A 21,045-nucleotide genomic window follows, 5' to 3' on the forward strand; every position below is an offset into this window, starting at 1 on the left:
GTTCTCACTGTGTCCTTACATGGTGGAAGCGCTGAGGGACCTCTCTGAGGCCTCTCTTATGATGCTTTACCCTAAGGACCCTGTCATCTCTTCACAGAGCTTGGGGGCCAGAATTTCAGCACAGAACCTAATTTGGGAGAGGATACAACATTCAGACTCTCGTAGGGTCCTACTCCCAGAATTCCAACAATCAAGCCATGGTTAACCCTGGACAATAACTTATTGAGGGGTTCAACTGGATGCTTTATCTATGAGACCTAAATTTGTGCCTGAGTGAGCAGAACTTTGCCAGATGGTGGTGATGACAGTAGCGGTTGTGGTGTAACTGTTAGAATGACTGACCACCACTCTGATCCTAACAGCAAACAAATGAGGTGGGATAGTACTATCTCCACTCATACAGATGGAAAATCTGAGACATTGAGAGGCTGAGTAACTTGTCTGAAGTCACAGAGTTATTAAGAGATGAAGCTCAGCTTCCAATCTAGGCAGTCTAGCTCTAAGTTCATACTCTTAACCTCCTGGGCAACAATTACCTCCAGTCCTGGTTTGTCCATCACTGCACCGAATTAATCTTCACCATCCTGGAAAACATAGTTTTCAAACCAAGACAAGTGACTAAAACAAGGGGTCTTCAAAAAGTTCATGGAAAGTGTGTACTATGAAAAAACTATGCACGGATCCAAGTGTTTTGCCCTGAAGGACCTTGTCTTTGAGTTCCACATTTTCCATAAACTTTGTGAAATCTCAGCATACTTCCTGCAAGTAGAGACACCTTAGTAGTGAAGACGGACGCAGGTTTGTTGAGAAGGGGGAGTGTGGCACTTCTGTTATTCTTGGCTAAGCTCCTGATTTAGTCAATGCTTCAGGTCTGCGGGGTCGGGGTGAGGAGCACCAAGAGGCCCTCCGAGGAGCAGTCTCCCTCTTCTCGGCAGGGTGAAGTCAGCAGCTCTTCAAAGAGAAAGAGTCACACTTCTTTAGACTCAAAGGACTTCAGAAAATCACCTTCCCTGGTGAGGGTCCCTGCACTGACAAAACTCTAGTAAAAATTTTTCAAATTCCTTCCCTGCATTGGAGAAAGGCTCAAGTTCTGTGTGGACATGTGGTAAAAATTCATAAAAATTGCCCTTCAGGCTACAGTGAGAAGGAGCTCTGTTTCTGCATTCTTTCTTCTCAGATTCAAAAAGAAAAAAAAAATCTATTCCTTCAGGGGACCCTACGTGGTGTTTCCAAGGGATCAGGCCACTGGCATCTTAATGCTAAGTGAATCCCCTCCTCTGGGTCTCTTTGTGTCCCAGACAGAGAAAACACGTTCTGGACATAAAGGCACAAGTCAGCTTGTCCAGATTAGAAGGTGAAAGGAATTGTGGGAGGCAGAGACAATACCATTCAATGACAGCGAGCACAAATATTTATTGGGCCGCCCTCTGTGTGCCATTCACAATTCCGTGTGCTTGGGAAGAAGAGTGAACAGAATCACTCCCCTTTTGCTAGAGCAGCCAATCCAAGTCATGCAATCCACACACACACACACACACACATACACACGGCCTGGTTTGGGGATGGGCTATGAAAATCATAAGAAGGAAGACTGGGGGGTGCAGGGAGCTGTGGGGGTCGTTGGCCTGGCATGGTTAGCTAAAGAAATGCTGGACAGAAAGGGGGGTTGAGGTAGCCAGGGAGTGACCTGTGGGAGTCCCCAGGGGCAGAACATTCTAGCAGAGGACAGAGCCTGGGCACAGCCCAGAGCGGGGCTGAGTGGGGAGGCTGGGTGTTAGCAGCAGGCTGAATGAGGAGGGGAGGTGGGGAGGTCAAAGGTTGCACTTTGGAGAAGCAGCCACGGAGGAGCCCCTCCAAACTCCCTGCAAGTCCCCAGACGCTCCCTCCTGCCCACTCTCACAGAGTGCTTGCCTCCACACTGAGTGACACCTGCATAGGTGCCTTAGTATTCCAGGCCATGATCAGAACTTTTAAAAGACCATGAACATATTACATCCCCCCAAACAGTCTCAGGTCAGTGGTTAGCACGTATGTAATACCAGGTCAGACTTCGCGTTCACTGCCCGCTTCCAGGCAGGCTTTCTGCAGTGGGGAAGAGGCCATGGCTGAATTCCCTCTCTTTCTCTGCCTTGCATCTTTCTCTCTCCTCCCCTGGGCTGCTCAGAGTCACCTCCTGATGCCCAGAGTAACATGGGGGGTACAAGGAGGAATAGTAGGAAAGAGAGCCTGGCAAGATTGGCACTGCTGGGAGCCGGAGTCCGGCTCATTGGTTGCTTCTCATTCCCACAGGGCGCTTGCCTGGTCTCTGTGGAGATGCCCTGCCCTTCACCTGAGACTCCCACCTGTAGTCCCCTGGGTGTCATGAAATAAGTGTGCCCTGGTGGAGGGTTTACAGTTCCTGCTCCCACCACAGCGAGTGGTCACCTGTGTCCAGCAGCTTTGTGCTGGCCTGCTCAGTGTCTGTGCACCTGACTCAAACAGGAGCTGAAGCGCCCCGGGCAGACCCCCTCACACATGTAGGCTTGCTTGCCTCAGAATCCTCCCCTCTGTGGGACCTCACGCAATCACGTGTCCCCTGTGCCCCAAGCTCACGGCACACAACCTCTCAGTCACCTCCTAAAGGGTTACTGGGCATCCAAGTTGGCTTCCAAAGAGGGTAACAAAGAACAAGAATCCCTGGGCAACTACCTCCTTCTAGACTGTTCAAGAGGTGGTCGAGGACGAGAGAAGCAGCTAGAGATTAGAGAGCAAGGAGTTCTTTAGAAAGAGTTGTTAGCATTTTCCCTCCTCCTCCCCAGATGCAGAAGGGGAGCAGGTGGTCTCCCCACTTTAGGCAATAGCAAGAAGAGACCACTTGGCGATGGGAAAGCGACTCACACTGTTGTCTTGAGGCCTCAGTTCAATCTAGCACAAAGGATCATCCCATTTTAACATTCCATTTAACAGAGTCAATTACAATCCACTCCAGTGTTTATTTAGATGGGTGTGTCATGCCTGGTTAAACTTAAAAGTACGCCTGGTGCATCATTTTACCCTAAATAACATTTGTGAGGGAGAGAATGCTGGGTGCATTCAGGCCCAAATATGACTCTTGAAAAATCTCTTGACCTTATAACCAAGACAGATTTGTTCCCCAGTGTGTGTATTTTATAGCGGTTATCTAACTATTGTTAATCAAGTACTTACTTCAAAAAGCCTAGGATAGAAGCATCAAGGTAAAAAGGAAGATGAAACTATCCTGTGGAGTTGGTTAATGAGGCGCTGAGTGGGGTTAGAATTTGAGATCGGGACAGATATTGGATTCTGCTACGTATTCGTTCTCTAACCTTAGGCAGCTTACCAACAATCGCTAAGCCTCCACTGTTTACACTGAGAAATAGCACTGCTTACCTGATAGGATGAGCATGGACTAATTAGATAAGGTCACATACATGCAGTGTAAAGTATACAGTAAGTTCAATAAATGGTAGGTATATTTTACATATTCATTTGAGAGAGAGAGACAGAGACAGATTGACAGAGAGAGACAAATTCCTCCCCAAATGCCTGCAATGGCCAGGACTAGGATCCAGGAACCAGGAACTCAATCCAGGTCTCCATCGTGGGTGGCGGGAACCCAATCACTTGAGCTGTCACAGCTGCCTCCCAGGGTCTGCATTAGCAGGAGGCTGGAATTGGGAATGAGTGGCAGATATGGAACCCTGGCACTCTGATATGAGATACGGGTACCCCAACTGCCGACTGTAACCACTGGACCAATGACTGCTCTTGCGGTTTTTAGTGGGCTGGACTCTACACTGCTAAAACGTTCCAGGGAGAAGGGCAAAGGGGCCGATCCCACCTTGTGTAGCAGGTCACCCTGCAGCTGGGCCAGAATGGTCAGGAGAGACACAAAAGAGCGTCTGAAGCTGCTGCAGCACTGCGCATACTCCCAGGTGGTGCCGGACCATGGGTCTGGGTGGCTCTCTTTGGAGCATTTGGCCTCCTTCTTCTAAATGACCGTTTCTGCTGGACTCCGGCGATTTCCGGGATTCAATCATCCGCAGCCCTCAATTCTTCCGCTGCGGTCACTGCCCTCCTCCACACCCTCCATTTTTCCCAAGCCTCTGGTTGCTGGGGTTGAAGAATGCGCTTTGACCCATAGCCATGCCTGCAGCTTGGGGACGGCAGGAAGCCTGTCATCTGAGACGAACCCACTCTTTACTGGGAGGCCGATGGGGAGGCCGGGATCTCACAGACATGCCCTCAGCTTCCTTCCCCTCTCAGCGGGAAAGGGAGGCCAGACTCAGGACCAAAGGCAGCCCCCCGGGCCCAGCGTGCTGGGGCCAGGAGACGCCAGGGATCCCAGGTGGATGGAACGAAACACCCAGCTCCACATGCACAGTAGTCAACCCCCTTGCAACCACAAACCTCAAAGGCCAAGGGGAAGGCTTGGGAGGAGGCAGGGCTGATTTGCGGCGTCAGATACAGTAGGTGAAGACGTTTCTGATGAGAAACCCATCTTCCAAGTTCCCCAAGACTCCTTCAAACCCCACGCTGCTTCCATTGGAACTAAGAGGAGCACCCCTGCCTGGCCCATCTCACCTTTTTCAAGGTCTCCATCCCCTCCCCCAGGTTTACTGCTATTTGTGCCCCCTTCCATTACACAAGATAAATAACTCTTGGAGGGAGTTCTCCAGTGCTGATTTGGGGGCATGCTGCAAACTAGTATTTTTTCCCACTGGCAATAGAAGACCTAAACTACCACTTCAGAAATGTAATTACTGTTTGCAGTCTCACGAGAAATCACTATTGGTGGAAGTCTTTGTGGATGCGGTAAGCATTGCCATATGTCAGGTTCTTAACGAGGTACAAAATGATGGTTTGAAGCACACGCACCAAAAAAGGCTTTCCCTTTCTGGTTTTCTGGCATGTAGACTGTGCCACATGGATCCAGGAACCTAATGGCATTGGCAAATATCGGTCATTGGATACACAGCTGAACTCTTTCATCCACCCAATCGCCCATGAGCGGACATCTTTACATTTGGATTTTACATATGACCATATGTAGTGATCAAACGTGATCCTAAAGAAGGGAATAAGCCCCTGAGTGGTCTACATCCTGGCCGTCCAAAAAATCCACAGGATACGTACAGGAAGCTTCTGGGCTGGAACATCAGTGAGCATAATGTTCTCATGAACACACTGGGGAACAACATTCTCATCAATCAGAGTTGTCAACACTGGCACCATTGACAAGTCAAGCTGGCCAATTCTTTCCTGTGGGGGCTGTCCTGGGTACTCCAGGATGTTTGGCCACTAGTGGGTAGATGCCAGGACTATCCACATCCCCTGTCCTCTGCCCAAGCTGTGATAACCCAAAGGTCTCTAAGCATTGTCAAATGTCCCCTGGTTGTGAACTTCTGTCGTCAACATGTGGAGTGGCTGCACAGTGACATCCTAGCAGCTTCAAGGTCACCCACTGCCATTTGTCATCCCCACAGTATCGCAGGCCTTCTTGGAGGCTGCCAAAGCTCCCAGGATTCCTTGCCATGCTTCTTCCCAGGGATGGAGTCAGCCTCTCTAGGGACCCCCTGCTTTGATGCCACCAAAAGACAACCACATGCGTCCTTTTCATTTTAAGTGTTTTCACTTTACTACTCGTCATTTCAGAGAAACAGGACCAAACTGAAACAACAAACATGCGAAGGGCTTTAATCAAAGCTGCACGGAATAGAAACCATCTCAAGCTGGCTCAAGGGAAAGGCCCAGCAACATCTCTGTCATGCACAGGAGACTCAAGCCAGCTGGATCTGCTTCCGACTGGAAATGGGACCTGGGAAGTGGCCAGAAGTGAAGGCGTGTGCCTCCCTGCTTCATCCAGGGTCGTACACTTTGTCTTTTTCTATCTCTCTCTGCCCTTGTCTTACACGTCGTATTTGGGGTCCTGTGTGGCCTGTAGGTTGGCACTTGCAGTTGTTAGACCATCAGAGTCCCAGGACTAAAATCCCCAGGAGATTTGCATGGGCCTGGGGTGTCTTTTCTTGCCAGATGACAGGCTGTGACCACATGATTCACTTAAACTTCAGCACGTGTTCTCTCTCTGCTAACCTCAGGGATCTTGTGAGATTGAAGTTACAGAGCTAACCAAGCTTCAAGACATGAAAAGCACTACATAAATGAAGAGCAGAATTTTTGTCTCATATTAATATGACCTGATAATCATGGAAGAGTTTGCAATGTACACTATTAGTCCTGCAAGGAATTGGGTGTCATAGAAAAAGCACAAGATTAAGATGGAGAAATGCCAGCTGTGTGACCTTGGACAAGTCACTTCACTGCTCTGAATTCTAGGAATTATACTATCTACCTTAGCTCCTCGAGGTGCACTCCAGTGAACCAAGAGAGAACTGCTGACACTGAGATTAACCTCTATTGTTCCAGTCTTTGCATAGCCAGGCACTGGGAGTTGGGTAGCAGTGAGGAATGATTTTTGGCTGCAAGCCCATTGAAAGGGCCATTTCTTACTTCACATACAGACCATCTAGAGGTGGGCCCAACCTCCAGACACAAGGCGATCTGTGATTCGCACGGCTGCCCTCCTCCTGAAGTAGCGTGCCCCTGAACCTCTGTACAAGATGGCCACCAGCAGTCCTGGAACATTTTTTCCCTTGTCTGTTTCCAAGAAGAGAGATGATCTTGCCCTGAATGACTCAGGATTGAAATCTTCCCTTGGTGTCTGTCATGACACAGCCCATCTGAATGAAGAGCTGGTGATGGTCCCTGCAGAGGGCCCTGCAAGGGTGTGGCACTAACCACCCTTGTCTCAGCATCAGGATCGGCCGGGGGAGCTGGAGGTGGAGCAGCCTCCCCTAAGTCCCCTGGCTGCATTTATTGCCTTTGCTATGTTGGAGTTCTTCCAGGAAGGAGCGAGGGTGAGAACGGATGCTCTGGGTAGGCAGCTGACAAGGTCCAGTCTGTGTAGCCTGACTCAGAGCACACCTAGCCTTGTACATCCCCAGGAGTCAACACAATAAGGCAAAACCTCCCCTGCCTTTCTTACCTTTTTGGCATGCACATTCTTTTGGGCATTTCATTACAATGAAAGATGGAAATGAAAAGAACTGGGTGGAGAAGAAAAATCCGGGAAGAAAGAAAAATGACTCTCCTCTGTGGGTCTCTTTTCTCTTTCAGACTCCTGGGGGGGGTAACAGTGACTACAAGGTGACCACTGATGTCAGGGTGTCAGGACCTGGCCAAGCGGAATACGATCTGTACGAAGGGTTACACACAGATGAGACTGCCCCACGTTGTAAAGGCCCCTGCTGGGGCCAGCCCTCTCTCTGAATCTTCACCAGATCAACCTCACTGACAGGTGGCTGAGGCTTACTAAGCAGGCACAGGTGGGGAAAGTAAGGTTGCAATAGTGGCAATCTTTCAGCGATAACTCTCCTTACGGGATTTCTGGCACTTTGGAAACATAGCCCAAGCCTCACATAGCTGCTGAATGATTCCAGATGGGCACGGGTTCCTACCACCTCATGGGCAGAGTATGGTTGGGTGCTACACGATGCTACCCCTCCAATCAGACAAACACCAACATTACCTAAATCCTACACCTCTACCAGGGCAGAGTGAGTGGCTCAACTAAGCCTAAAGGGGGCTTATTAAAAATGATGAATGCAAAAATAACTCTTAAGTCTTCCATGTCTCCCTATTGCCTAGAGGATCAATTCCATTTTCTTTAGTCAAGACAGTCAGGGCCAAGATGGCCCCTGCCTTCCCCTCTAACAGCCTGATTCCTCCCCCTGCCCGGCTGAGAAACTCCCAGTTCCTGAAGCTCCTCATCCCCGTGTCCTGTCCTTTCCTCTCCACTCACTGCTTTCCAACCTGCTGGTTAAATTAAGTCAAACCCCTTCTAGGCCACAAGCCCCGATCTATCTGCCTATCACTCTTTTTGCCATCACAGAAGCTGCAACAGCAGAGGGTCTCAACCCTGGCTACACAATCAAGTCTCCTGGAAAGCTTGAAAACAATATTGGTACCAACTCAGACCAACTAAATCAGAATGTAAATGAGCAAGTTCACTTGCTTATTATGAAACAGAAATGGTCAGAGGTGAGACAGAAGCCTCAGAGCACTCTGATTCTGTTCACTTCCATTGCTGCTGTGTTATCACGTGGGTGGAGTCTCCTCACCAGGATCAGGGCTTCGCATGGAGTCTGGTTGGTTTTGATCCACCCATCCCAGGACTCAAATGTCTTGTCCATGGTTACTTCAAAGTTGTCAGCCAGGGCTGAGAGCATTCCTCCCTGCTTTTCAGCTTCCCTTTGCATGTGTTTGCTGTTCATCAATAATGCTTTATGAGGTCTTTTTGTGAGATACAATTTGCATGCCATAAAATACAACATTTGAAGTATATAACATTCAGTAGTGTTTAGTGTGGTCAAAAAATTGTTTTCCCTGTTTCCTTTTTTTTTTAATTTCCTAGGAAAAGGGAGAGCCCTCCACACTCACATATTGATCTAATACTTATTTACTGAGCACCTAAAAAAATCCAATAAAAATCCCTGCCCTCATGGTGCTTGCATTCTAGTGGCGAACGCAAACAATAAACAAATAAAACAGAGTATGTTAGAGTAAAGAGTGACAACAAAAAACAACAGTAGGAAAAGAATAGGATATACCAGTTGTAGCAGGGGGATGGGATGGCGGTTTTAGATTGGGGTGTTAGGAAACGTCTCAAGACGAGGTAACTTTTTTAAATGATTGTATTTATTTTTTATTTCATTGAAAGGCAGAAAGACACAGAGAAACACAGAGAGATCTTCCATCTGCTATATCAGTCCCCAAATGCCCACAACGGCCAGGCTTGGGCCAGGCTGAAGCCAAGAGTCAAACTCAATCTGGGTCTCCCATGTCGGGACAGGGACACATTGAGCCACCACCTGCTGCCTCCCGGGGTGCACCTTAGCAGGAAGCTTATGGGAAACAGAGCCAGGCACTCCCAAATGGCATCCTAACTACTGCACACCACGTCCAACCTGAGATGATAACATTTACACAAGAATTGGAGAGAAATGAGGAGCAAGTCACATGTCTACCTGGGTTTTCAGGCAGAGGAATGCACACTAAATGCAGAGACTGAGTCGAGATGATTTTTTTTTTTTTTTTTTTTTTTTGGGCAGGCAGAGTTAGTGAGAGAGAGGGAGACAGAGAGAGAAAGGTCTTCTTTGTTCTGTTGGTTCACCCCCCAAGTGGCCACTACGGCTGGCCATGGCCGGCACGCTGCGCTGATCCGAAGCCAGGAGCCAGGTGCTTCTTCTGGTCTCCCATGGGGTGCAGGGCCCAAGGACTTGGGCCATCCTCCACTGCACTCCCTGGCCACAGTAGAGAGCTGGACTGGAAGAGGGGCAACCGGGACAGAATCCGGCGCCCCAACCAGGACTAGAACCCAGGGTGCCGGCGCTGCAGGCAGAGGATTAGCCTAGTGAGCTGCGGCGCTGGCCGAGATGAATGTTCTGAAAATAGATAGCCAAGAGGCTGGTGTGGCTGGAAGTTAGTAAGTAAAGGGGAGAATAGTGAAAAACAAGGTCTGAAAGGACAATGACAGACAAATTACATAGGGTCTTGAGCTACTTATAAAGACTTTGGCTCTTGGGGCCAGCGCCATGGTGCACTGGGTTAATCCTCTGCCTGCGGCACCGGCATCCCACATGGGCGCCAGGTTCTAGTCCCGATTGCTCCTCTTCCAGTCCAGCTCTCTGTTGTGGCCCAGGAAGGTAGTGGAGGATGGCCCAAGTGCTTGGGCCCTGCACCTGCATGGGAGACCAGGAGGAAGCACCTGGCTCCTGGCTTCGGATCAGCACAGCTCCAGCCATTGCGGCCATCTGGGGAGTGAACCAACGGAAGGAAGACCTTTCTCTCTGTCTCTCTCTCTCTCACTGTCTGTAGCTCTACCGGTCAAATAAATAAAAATCTTAAAAAAAAAAAAATAAAGACTTCGGCTCTTACTCTAAGTAGGGTAGGGAGCTCCTGTAGAGTTCTGAGTAGAGAACCACATTCCTTTGAGCAGATTATGAAGACTTCCTCGTGGGCTGCAGACGCAAAAGAAGAAGAAAGCAGCCTAATTAAGAGTCTGATGCAATCATCTGGATGAGATGGGGCATGGCCTGGACCAGACGACGATGGTGAAGATAGAAACAATCAGAATCTGGATATATTATTTATGTAGAAACAGCAAGTATGGCTGACAGAGAAAACAGGGGGTATACGAGAAAGAGAAGTCAAGGATGGCTCAGATGAAAGATGCAAAACTGAATGGTAGGGGCCAGCGCTGTGGTGTAGTAGGCTAAGCCTCCACCTGCAGTGCTGGCATCCCATATGGAGAGTCCCAGCTGCTCCACTTCTGATCCAGCTCTCTGCTGTGGCCTGGGACAGCAGTAGAGGATGTTCCAAGTGCTTGGACCCCTGCACCCATGTGGCAGACCCGGAAGAAGCTCCTGGCTCCTGGCTTCAGATCAGCCCAGTTCCAGCTGTTGCAGCCATTTGGGGAGTGAACCAACAGATGGAAGACCTGTCTATCCCTCTCTGTCTTTAACTCTACCTCTCAAATAAATAAATAAATAAATCTTTTTAAAAAAAAAACCTGAATGGTAATAGCTATGGGGCTGGTTAGGTAGAGGCAGTAGGGCAGCATAGTATCCTACATTTATCCCATTGGGAAGTTCAATATTTAGGTCTAAAGACATGTAAATTGCTCTGGGGTTTTTAAATTTAATGATAATAATAATAAACTTGTAATCACACTATTTCCACATCAAGTTGCCAAACAGATTGTATGTGTGGTTCCATTTCTATTTTGAAGTTCGGAGCCTTTTACTTAAACAGTGGTCCCTTATCTTAACTGGAAAACTTAACGCATTGCAATTGTTGCTGGAGTTAGCAAAACGATCAGTTTTATTTGAGAAAACTCTTGTCTCTGATCCGTTTGTAATAAACCCTTCACACACTAATCAGTTCTATTTACATTGATGGCATCAGGTACTTGTATTACTATCACTGCCATAATCTAACAGCTGCTTTTTTATTAATTAATCTACCTAGCACCTATGCAAAGATTTGATATAACCTTACATGGGGCCTGGCTTATACCAGACTGTGCTCAGCTCTTCCCACATCTCCACTCAGCTGGCTTCCACACCACCTAGCTGGCGTCCAACCTCAGCCATGGTAGGGAGGACTCACACCAGAGCTTTTTCCCTTCAACGAATGGGCTTAGCAGCCCACCACTGGGCACACCAGAGGGTGGGATTAGGAATGCCAGCTGCAGGCCACACAACAGTGGCACTGGAAGGCAGGAGATGTAACAGTGAGAGCCATCGGCCCAGAGGGGAGGAGCTTTGTTACCATTGACACTGTTAAAATTGCTAACTCATGGGATAATAAAAGGAAAGCAATTTTAAGTCTTTGCGTCCTCTACAGCATTCTTCATCAGGGCCTGTGCCCAGGTCAGATCCTTCCTGTCCATTCCTTTGCTCATTCTAACCCTACTCCCTGCCTGTACCAAGGTAATTTCACTGAAGTCTTTGTTTCCTTGCCTGTTCAACAGGAATCATAAACCTTGCCATGCTTGCTTGTTGTGAACTTCCAAGACAATAGGGAGTTCACAGAATACATTCAACAAAGGGTAGCAGGGTCTCTTCGTAGCCTTGAGAGAAGAGGGGAAAGCCCTCACGCGTGGATCGACAGCACGTTCTATCTAACCTGCCGCCCACCTCCCCACTTCTGCGGAGGTGGTTTCCTCACTTGGAGCCCTCCGTGCAGCCTGTTCATGCTTCATGATTGGCCCGAGTGCTGTCACCTGTGTGAGGCTCGCCCTTATTCCTGTGATGGGCATAGATGGGTTTTGTCCTCTAAAATTTCTGGCCCTTTGCCAAATCTCACACCACCAAGACCTACTGGGCTAGAAATTGTCTTTTTAACAGGATTCCCTGGTGATTAACATATATACATTAAGATTCCAGAAGCTCTGCTCCAAACTGCTGCTTCTCAAATTTGGCTGCCCTTTGGAATTATCTGAGGCGCTTTCAAACTGAATGCCTAGTCCTAGACCTCACCACAAGAACTCAGAGTCCCTTGGTCTGGCGGCAGCCTGGGCATCAGGATTTTTTCTTTTAAGATTTACCCATTTGTTTATTTGAAAGTCAGAGTTACACAGAGAGCAGAGGCAGAGAAAGAGAAGTCCTCCATCCGATGGTGCACTCCCCAGTTGGCTGCAACCACTGGAGCTGCGCCGATCTGAAGGCAGGAGCCATGAGCTTCCTCCAGGTCTCCCACATGGGTTCAGGGGCCCAAGGACATGGGCCATCTTTTACTGCTTTTCCAGGCAACAGCAGAGAGCTGGATGGGAAGTGGAGCAGCCGGGACTTGAACCGGCGCCTATATATATGGGATGCCGGTGCTTCAGGCCAGGGCGTTAACCCACTGCGCCACAGCGCCGGGCCCGGGCATCAGGATTTTTTAATGCTCCAGGTACTACCAACATGCACTGAGGCCTGAGAACTCCTGCTCTCCAAATTACTCTTCCCACCCTCAACTTCTTATGCTTTCAGGGGAGGGGGGCTTTTGTATCCATGTGTATTTTCCCACTTCAGTTAAACTCTAAGACTTAAGAGCGACAACTCTTCTTTAACTCGATTTTTATCACCTTCTTCCTAACAAAATGTAGCCTTAGATAGGAATATACCAAATGTTTATTGAACAATGAAATATTTATTTGTAATGTAAAAATGTTCCCTCAACACCATAAATGTGGCTTTCATCCTGATTTGAGGACGGAGAGACATAATCTCAAAACTGTGGAGTTATTTCCCCTTTGGTTCTAAGATCAAATCTCTGAAGAATCGAGGCCAGTGGCTAGGAAGGATTTTCCAATTGAGAGTAGATTCTCGGGGCGTTGGTGTAACCGGCCACGGCCAGCCCCGTGAGCTCCATGTGGAAAGCCTCAGCTTGGAGCCCTGGCTCTGGAGGGCAATGAAAAGCCACGGCCCATCCCCACGCGCTCTGCACGCCTGATTCAGAACTCTGGGCTGAAACATGATGATGTGATGTTTTCCTCTCTCTAGGGTGCCATTGGGAGCTTTATGGGGATGGTTGTTCTCACTATGAAGGCATCTGTTATTGAAATGTTCCTTGGTAAGTACTTTTATATGTGTATCTGGATACTCTTTGAACATTTTCCTAAGGCCCAAAGAATCCAGCCAAGAAAAGTTTTAAAGCAAGACAGCATATAAACATCACAGTGGATCTTTTTATGATAAACATTTTAGAGAGAAGTTTAAGTGAAAATGTTAAGTATAGATCACATTCAGGATACATGTGCATGTATTTCTACATAAAACAAATACAGACATTACCCATATGTCTCCATATTATTTATTACACACAAGCACATTTACATACACAACTTTGTATGTGCATTCTTTGCAACCAAAAAACATTTCAGAGAGCATATTTGCATATTTTTAATTTAGAGATCTTATTTTTTAATTTCTTTTTTTTTAAAGATTTATTTATTTATTTGAAAGTCAGAATTACACAGAGAGAGGAGAGGCAGAGAGAGAGATCTTCCATTCGATGGTTCACCCCCCAGATGGCCGCAATGGCCGGAGCTGCGCCAATCTGAAGCCAGGAGCTTCTTCCAGGTCTCCCACGTGGGTGCAGGGGCCTGAGGACTTGGGCCAACTTCTACTGCTTTCCCAGGCCATAGCAGAGAGCTGGATAGGAAGTGGAGCAGCCAGGACTAGAACCGGTGCCCACATGAGATGCCGGTGCTTCAGGCCAGGGTGTTAATCCGCTGTGCCACAGCACCAGCACCTTTATTTTTTTAATTTCAAAATCAAATCTATCGCTGACATGGCTTTACCTGTCCCTTTTTTGTTTTTATTTATTTGAAAGGCAAAATGAGAGAAACAGAGCTTCCATCTGCTGGTTCACTCCCCAAACAGCAGCAACAGCCGGGACTGAGTCAGGCTGTTGCTGACTTGTGGCCTGGCTTGTTTTAGTAGACAAGAGCTCCATCCGGGTCTGCAACATGGGTGGCAGGGACCCAAGTACTAGGGCCATTCTCAGCTGTTTTCCCAAGCACATTAGCAATAGCTGTATCGGAGCAGAGTATCTGGGGCTTGAACCAGTTCTCGTTCCCACCGTACCACGACACTGGCTCCTATCTATGCCATCTTGTATCTTGTAGTTTTAGAGCTGAAACCTTCAAACCTATCTGTGATGACCAGAGAATGCGGTTCTGGACAAGTTGTCTGAGGAGCAGCCGGTCTACTAGAATAGGGAAAGTGCTGGCGGGTTAGGACTAAGCCCTAGGGTATCCTTCCACTGAGCTTGGCCCCACTATGCTGTGGCCTTGTCAGATAAAGTGACCCTGTAGGTCATTGTGGAAACTGTTCCCACAGGAGGGCCCAAGGCCTTTCAGGGAGTCTGTGTTGGTGCACCATGGCTGCTGTAACCAAACACCTTAACAACAAAACTGTTCTCTCGCTGGGCTACAGACTAGAAGAACAAAATCCAAGTGTCTGCAGGGTTGGGTGCTTCCAGGGGCTGGGAAGGAGAAATCTATTTCCTGCTGTTCCCCAGCGAGGGGTGGTTCGCTGGCAATCTTTGCAGGTTGTTGGCATGGACAGTCTTCTCTCTCATCTCCACCTTCCTCTTCACCCAGTTGCCTCCCGGGGGCATGTGTATCTCCACATCTTCCCTTTTCATGATGACATCAGTGACACTGGATGAGGGGCCTACCCTCCTCCAGTATGACCGATGCTAACCTAACCAATTCCAGCTGCAGGGAGCCTGTTTCCCAATAAAGTCACTCTCTGAGGTACTGGGGGCTCCGATTTCAACATGTGAACCTGGAGGGGGCAGGACACAACACAGTGCCCCTCGATAGAGTGGGAATGGTCAAGTCTGTTCAGAGGGAGGCTCCGTGGCAGCATCCAGGACTGGAAGAGGAAGACGTCACACAGCGGGAAGACAAGGGCGCTCTTAGCAATGCCTGGGGAAGCGCTGGACTATGAGTCAGAAGGAGGTGAAGGGTTACACCCTGACTCTGCCCTCAACGGGCTAATGCCAGTTAATCACGCCCCTGCCCAGGGCCTCCTGTTTCTTCTTCCTATAAACCACGTGACTGGGCTAACAGTTGCCCAGGCCCCTGGAAAATAGCTTCCTGGGAACTCATGCAGCTTTAACCCATGCCTCTCTCGGGTGGGCCACCCTCACCTGGATCTCTCCTCTCCCCAGGGGCCCTGGCCCTGGCCCTGGCCCTGGCCCTGGCCCCTGTCAGATGGTCATGAAAAACCCGGAAGAATTTCTGGGTACCCAGGGCCAGGAGCTTTCTCTTCCTCAAGGCCGACCACCCTACCTCTGCCTCTGCTGTTGCTCTGCAGGCCTGGCTTGTGTTAGTAGACAAGAAAACATTCGCGTAAGCAGCACAGGGTCCTTTGATTGCACCATGCTCTTTTAAGAGGCTACCTCCTAGGGGATAGTACTGTTGCATAGCAGGTTAAAGCCCTGGCCTGCAGCACTGGCATCCCATACAGGTGCCAGTTCGAGTCCCGGCTGCGCCACTTCAGATCCAGCTCTCTGCTATGGCCTGGGAAAGCAGTGGAAGATGGCCCAAGTCTTGGGCCCCTGCACTTGCAAGGGAGACCTGGAAAAAGCTTCTGGCTCCTGGCTTTGGACCAGCCCTGCTCTGGCTGTTGCAGCCAACTGGGGAGTGAACCAGAGGATGGAAGACCTCTCTCTCTGCCTCTGCCTCTCTGTAACTCTGCCCTTCAAATAAATAAGTATGTAAATCTTAAAAAAAAAAAAAAAAATGAAGGCTACCTCCTACCTCATACCTCCAGGATAGTAGGTTTCAAACATAGGAATGGATGAGGGAGGCAAGGGTTCAGGAATAGAAGAATTTAGTAAAACAACCAAGTGAGGCCCTTCCACATTCTCACAATCCCCAGCATCACAGAACCAATCAGGAGACACGATTGCTCTTTGCCTCATGCCTTTCTCAGTCTGCCCTCCTGTGGAACTTTCTCCCTCAAGGTTCCTCATGTAAATAGCAAGAAATTAAAATTGAAAAAGGAGATTCCTAAACCTCAGAACAACAAAAGCCATATATGACAAGCCCGTACCTAATATCTTATTTAAGAGTGAAAAACTAAAAGCTTTTTTTCTAAGGTCAACAAGAGACAAAGATGCCCACTCACTACTTCTATTCAACATAGATCTAGAAGTCCTGGACAGAGCAATTAGGGAAGAAAAAGACATAAAAGGCAGAGGCAAGCAGTTAAGATGCTTGAATCCCATTATCAGAGTGCCTGGGCTCAAGTCCCACCCCTGGTTCCTGATTCCAGCATCCTGCTCATGCAGACCCTGGGAGGCAGTGATGTGGCAATGGATGAGTTCCTGCCACCATGTGAGAAACCCGGACTGCGTTCCCAACTCCCAGCTTCAGCACTGGCCCAACCTTGGCTGTTGTGGCCAGTCCAGGAGTGAATCAGCGGATGAAAGGTCTTTCTCTCTCTCTCAAAAACTTTTTTAAAAATTTTAAAACAAAATAGGAGACATACAAATTGGACACGGATGATGTAAAATTATCTGTTTGCAGATAATATTATGTTATATAGAGAAAGTTGTAAAGATTCCACTGAGAAACTATCAGAGCTAATGAATGAATTAGGTAAAGTTCAGGGTAAAAAATCAGCCAAGAAAAGTCAGTAACATTTTTATTCATTAACAATGAACTATCTCAAGAGGAAATAAGCAAACAATTCCATTTATAATAGTTGTCAAAACCCAATATTTAGGAATCAGTTAACCATGGAGGTGAAAAATCTGTACACTGAAAACTATAAAATACTGATGAAAGATACTGAAGAAAAAATAAAAAGATAATTTATATTCAATTATTTGGAAAATTAATACTAAAATGTCCATAATCTTTCAAATCAGTCTATAGATTTAACACAATTGCCATCAACATTCCAATAACATTCTCTACAGAAATAAGAAAAAAAAAAAACTAAAACTTGTTTGAAACCTAATGTCCTAACAATTTTGAACAAGAAGATCAAAACTGGAAACATTGCCATGCTTGGTTTCTCAACATGCTTCAAAGCTATGGTAATCAAAACAGCATTGCCCTGGCATTAAAACAGATACATAAACCAAAGGAACCAAATAGAGCACCCAGAAATCAATCCGTGTATTTATGGTCAATTGATCATTAACAAAGACGCCAAGAACACACAATAGGGAACAGGCAGCCTCTTTGATAACCAGTGATGGAAAAAATGAGACAGCTGTATCCAGAAGAAGAAAACTGGACCCTTATACCATAAACAAAAACCAACTCAGTGGGATTAAAGACTTAACTGTGAGACCTGAAACTGTGAAATTACTGAAAGGGAACATAGCGAGGAAACTTACGGACATTGGTCTGGGTGATGATTTTTAGACATTTCCCTGACAGTACAGGTGACAAAATCAAAAAGAAACATGGGATCGCATCAAACCAAATGCTTCTGCCAGCAAAGGAATGATAGAAATACAGAATGATAAAAAATATTTGCAAGCCATACATCTTATAAAGATTTAATATCAAAAATGCAACTTAGTATCAAGGAAACAATCTTGTTTTAAAAATGGACAAAGAACTTGAACAGACATTTCTCAGAAAAAAACAAAGAAATGGTCAGCAGATGTATAAAAAAACAGCATCACAAATCATCAAAGAAATGTAAATTAAAACCACAATGAGCTATCACCTCACAGATGTTAAAATGGTTTTTATCTAAAAGACAAAAGTCAAGTGTTGGCGAAGATGTGGAAAAAAGGGAACCTTTGCAAATCCTTCTTGATGAGAATGTGAATTAGTACAATCAGTGTGGAAAACAGCATGAAGTTACCTAAAAAATTAAAAATACAATCCAGCCACTCCCTTCTGAGTATGCATCCAATGGATATGAAGCCAGTTTGTCAGGGAGATACCAGCACTCCCATGTTCCTCAGCTCTGTTCACAATAGCCAAGGGGCCACCTGAATCTAAGTGTTCATCAACAAATGCATGGATAAAGAAAATGTGGGACATACATACAATGGAATATTGTTCTGCCTAGAAAAGGAGGCAGTCTTGCCGTTTGTGACAGGAAATCAGCCAGACACAGACAGACAAATACTGTAGGATCCCATTTATACACAGAAGTGTAAAAAAGTTGGCCAGCATTGTGGCACAGCTGGTTAAGCCACTGCCTGGGATGCTGGCATCTCACATGGGAGCATCAGTCCAAGTCCCAGATGCTCAGCTTCCAATCCCTGTGAATGCACTTAGGAAGGTAGCAGAAGATGTCCCAAGAACCTGGGTCCCTGCCACGCAAGTGGCAGACCCAGATGGAGTCCCAGACTTTAGCTTGACCCAGCCCTGGCCATTGTGACCATTTGGGAAGAGAGCCAGCAGATGGAAGACCTCCTTCTCCCTTTGTCTCTTTTCTCTCTCTTTCAAGTAAATAAAATATCCTTTTTTTTTTTTAAATAAAAAGAACATTAAAAAGTCAAATTCAGAAGCAGAGAGTAGAGTACTGGTTGCCAGGGCCTGGGCTGTGAGGGAAAGGAGAAGGTCTTGGTCAGTTATACAATGATCACGCTCTGGGAATCTAATGCAGAGTGTGGTGACCGTTGTTGATAGTACTCTGCTAAGAGCAGATCCGCAAAGTTTTCACCCCAAAAAGTGTATGAAGTGACAGATATGTTAATTAGCTGGAAGCAATCATTTCACAATGTACACATATATCAAAACATCAGGTTGTATCCCGTAACTTCTATTTGTTAATTACACCTTAATAAAGATGAGGAAAAATAGGAGATTGCTCTAATAATGAAAACCACAAAGGTCCTTCCTGTTGACAATCTGCCAAGTCCTCAGAGGTCTGCCTCCCGGCACGGTTCTCCACCAAGAGCTGACTCACGAAGGCCCCTCTGACATCTCCTCCGGGTAGTGTGGCAGCAGCCCTGCCCTAACTCCTTAGTGTTCTAACTTCTCTCCACTGTATTCTCGAAAGCCCCTGTCTGACACTGCTCTCTGGACTTAAAACTCCCGGTGTTTTACCTTTCAGTGGAGCCAATAGTTTCCTCTAATGCCTTGCTTGTGAGATGTTCCTGGTAAGGCCCCTGCTGTCCTACCCTGCCCTCACCTCTCACCACGGCACGTAACCTGGCAATGAACTTCTCTTCTCCCTGATGGCCACATCGTTTCTCATCCCCATCCTTTGAACATCTTGCTACCTTTCCTGGAATGCCCTTTTGCTCACTCGCAGACCGTCACATCCTCACAAACCCTGCTGGGCCTCCAGGAGACTTGACCCACTTGACCAGGCCAACTCTAAACTCCCTCGGTGCCCTGCATTTATTCTCATCATAGCAGCATCGTGTTTGCCTCATCATTGTCTTGCACCCCCAAAACGCTAACCTCATTGAGGGAGGGGCTGTGTCATGTTCACTGCTGAATCTCCCCTGCTCCGCACATCTCTCAAGCACTAAATAAATATGGCTAAATAAATTATTGTATGTAGCTTTGCTGGATTTTTTTTAGAGATTTTTGTTGTCTTTTTATTTTTTAACGATTTATTTATTTACTTGAAAATTAGAGTTACAGAGAGGCAGAGCCAGTGGGAGAGAAAGAGAAAGAGAGAAAAGTCTTTGCTGGTTACTCCCCAAATACCATAATGGCTAGAGTTGAGCTGATCTGAAGCCAGGAGCCAGGAGCTTCCTCCAGGTCTCCCACGCAGGTGCAGGGGCTCAAGGACTTGAGCCATCTTCTACTACTCTCCCAGGCCATAGCAGAGAGATGGATCAGAAGTAGAACAACTAGGACTCGAACTGGCACCCTTATGGGATGCCAGCACTGCAAGTGGTAGTTTTACCCACTACACCACAGAGCCCACCCCACTTTGCTGGATTTTTAAGGTACCAGAGCCATCCAATAATCCCCTCAAAGCTCTCCAAATTAACATCAATAAGTATTTAATTCAGCTATACAAGAGCTCGCAGAAGTTTGTTTTAGACTTGTTTAAACTTCTGATAGGATAGAGGTTCCTGCTGCCACCGGCACTGAAGTCCATGTGTAATCAATGTGCACCAGGAAGGGGATGGAGTAGAACAGAGAGGCTGAGACCATAGCAGACAAACCAGCATTCCAATTGCAACTTCTGTCCCTAAATAACTGTAGCGTTAGCCAAGGTGTTAACCTTGACATTGGTTTCCTTTCTACAAAATAAAGGGAACATCTCTGCTGTGATTAGAATGTGTCCCCCCAAAGTTCCTGTGTTGGAAACTGAATCCCTGGGAGAACAGAACTGAGCAGTGGACTCTCTCAGAGATGAGCGGATGAAGACCATCATCCTGGTGGAGGATTAGTTACAGCATCAGTGGGTCCTGACTAAATGGAGGTCAGCCCCCTTCCCTCAGCTCTCACGTGTTCTCTTGCCCTCCTATCTTCTGGCATGGGATGATGCAGCAAGAAGGCCCTCACCCTCATGCTCACCTCTCAGTCTCCAGAGCTGTAAGAAATCAATCTCTGTGGGGACCAGTGCTGTGGCACAGTGGGTTAACGCCCTGGCCTGCAGTGCCAGCATCCCATATGGGCGCTTGTTCGAGACCCGGCTGCTCCTCTTCCAATCCAGCTCTCTGCTGTGGCCTGGGAAAGCAGTAGAAGATGGCCCAAGTCTTTGGGCCCCTGCACTCGCATGGGAGACCTGGAGGAGGCTCCTGGCTCCTGGCTTCAGATCGGCACAGTTCCTGCTGTTGCAGCCAATTGGAGAGTGAACCATCAGATGGAAGACCTCTCTCCTCTTTCTCACTCTCTCTCCCTCTCTCTGTGTGTGTGTAACTCTGACCTCCAAATAAATAAATAAACCTTAAAAAAAATCAATCTCTGTGGTCTTCTGTCATGACAGCACAAAACAGACCTCTGATGCTCTCTCCATTTTTAATACTTTATGATTTGAA

At 47.3% G+C, this 21,045-nt stretch overlaps 1 protein-coding gene across 1 annotated transcript in view; it reads left to right on the forward strand.

Moving 5' to 3' along the window:
- VIT (vitrin) overlaps positions 1-21,045 on the forward strand; it is a 112,103-nt gene that overhangs the window by 4,398 nt on the left and 86,660 nt on the right. The window contains exon 2 of the mRNA XM_062210178.1: positions 13,110-13,179. Within this exon, the coding sequence (XP_062066162.1) occupies positions 13,128-13,179 (52 nt within the window). The 5' untranslated portion in view covers positions 13,110-13,127. The remainder of the gene's footprint in view (positions 1-13,109; positions 13,180-21,045) is intronic.

Source organism: Lepus europaeus, chromosome 13 (genome assembly GCF_033115175.1).
Source record: "Lepus europaeus isolate LE1 chromosome 13, mLepTim1.pri, whole genome shotgun sequence".
Classification (NCBI taxonomy): domain Eukaryota; kingdom Metazoa; phylum Chordata; class Mammalia; order Lagomorpha; family Leporidae; genus Lepus; species Lepus europaeus.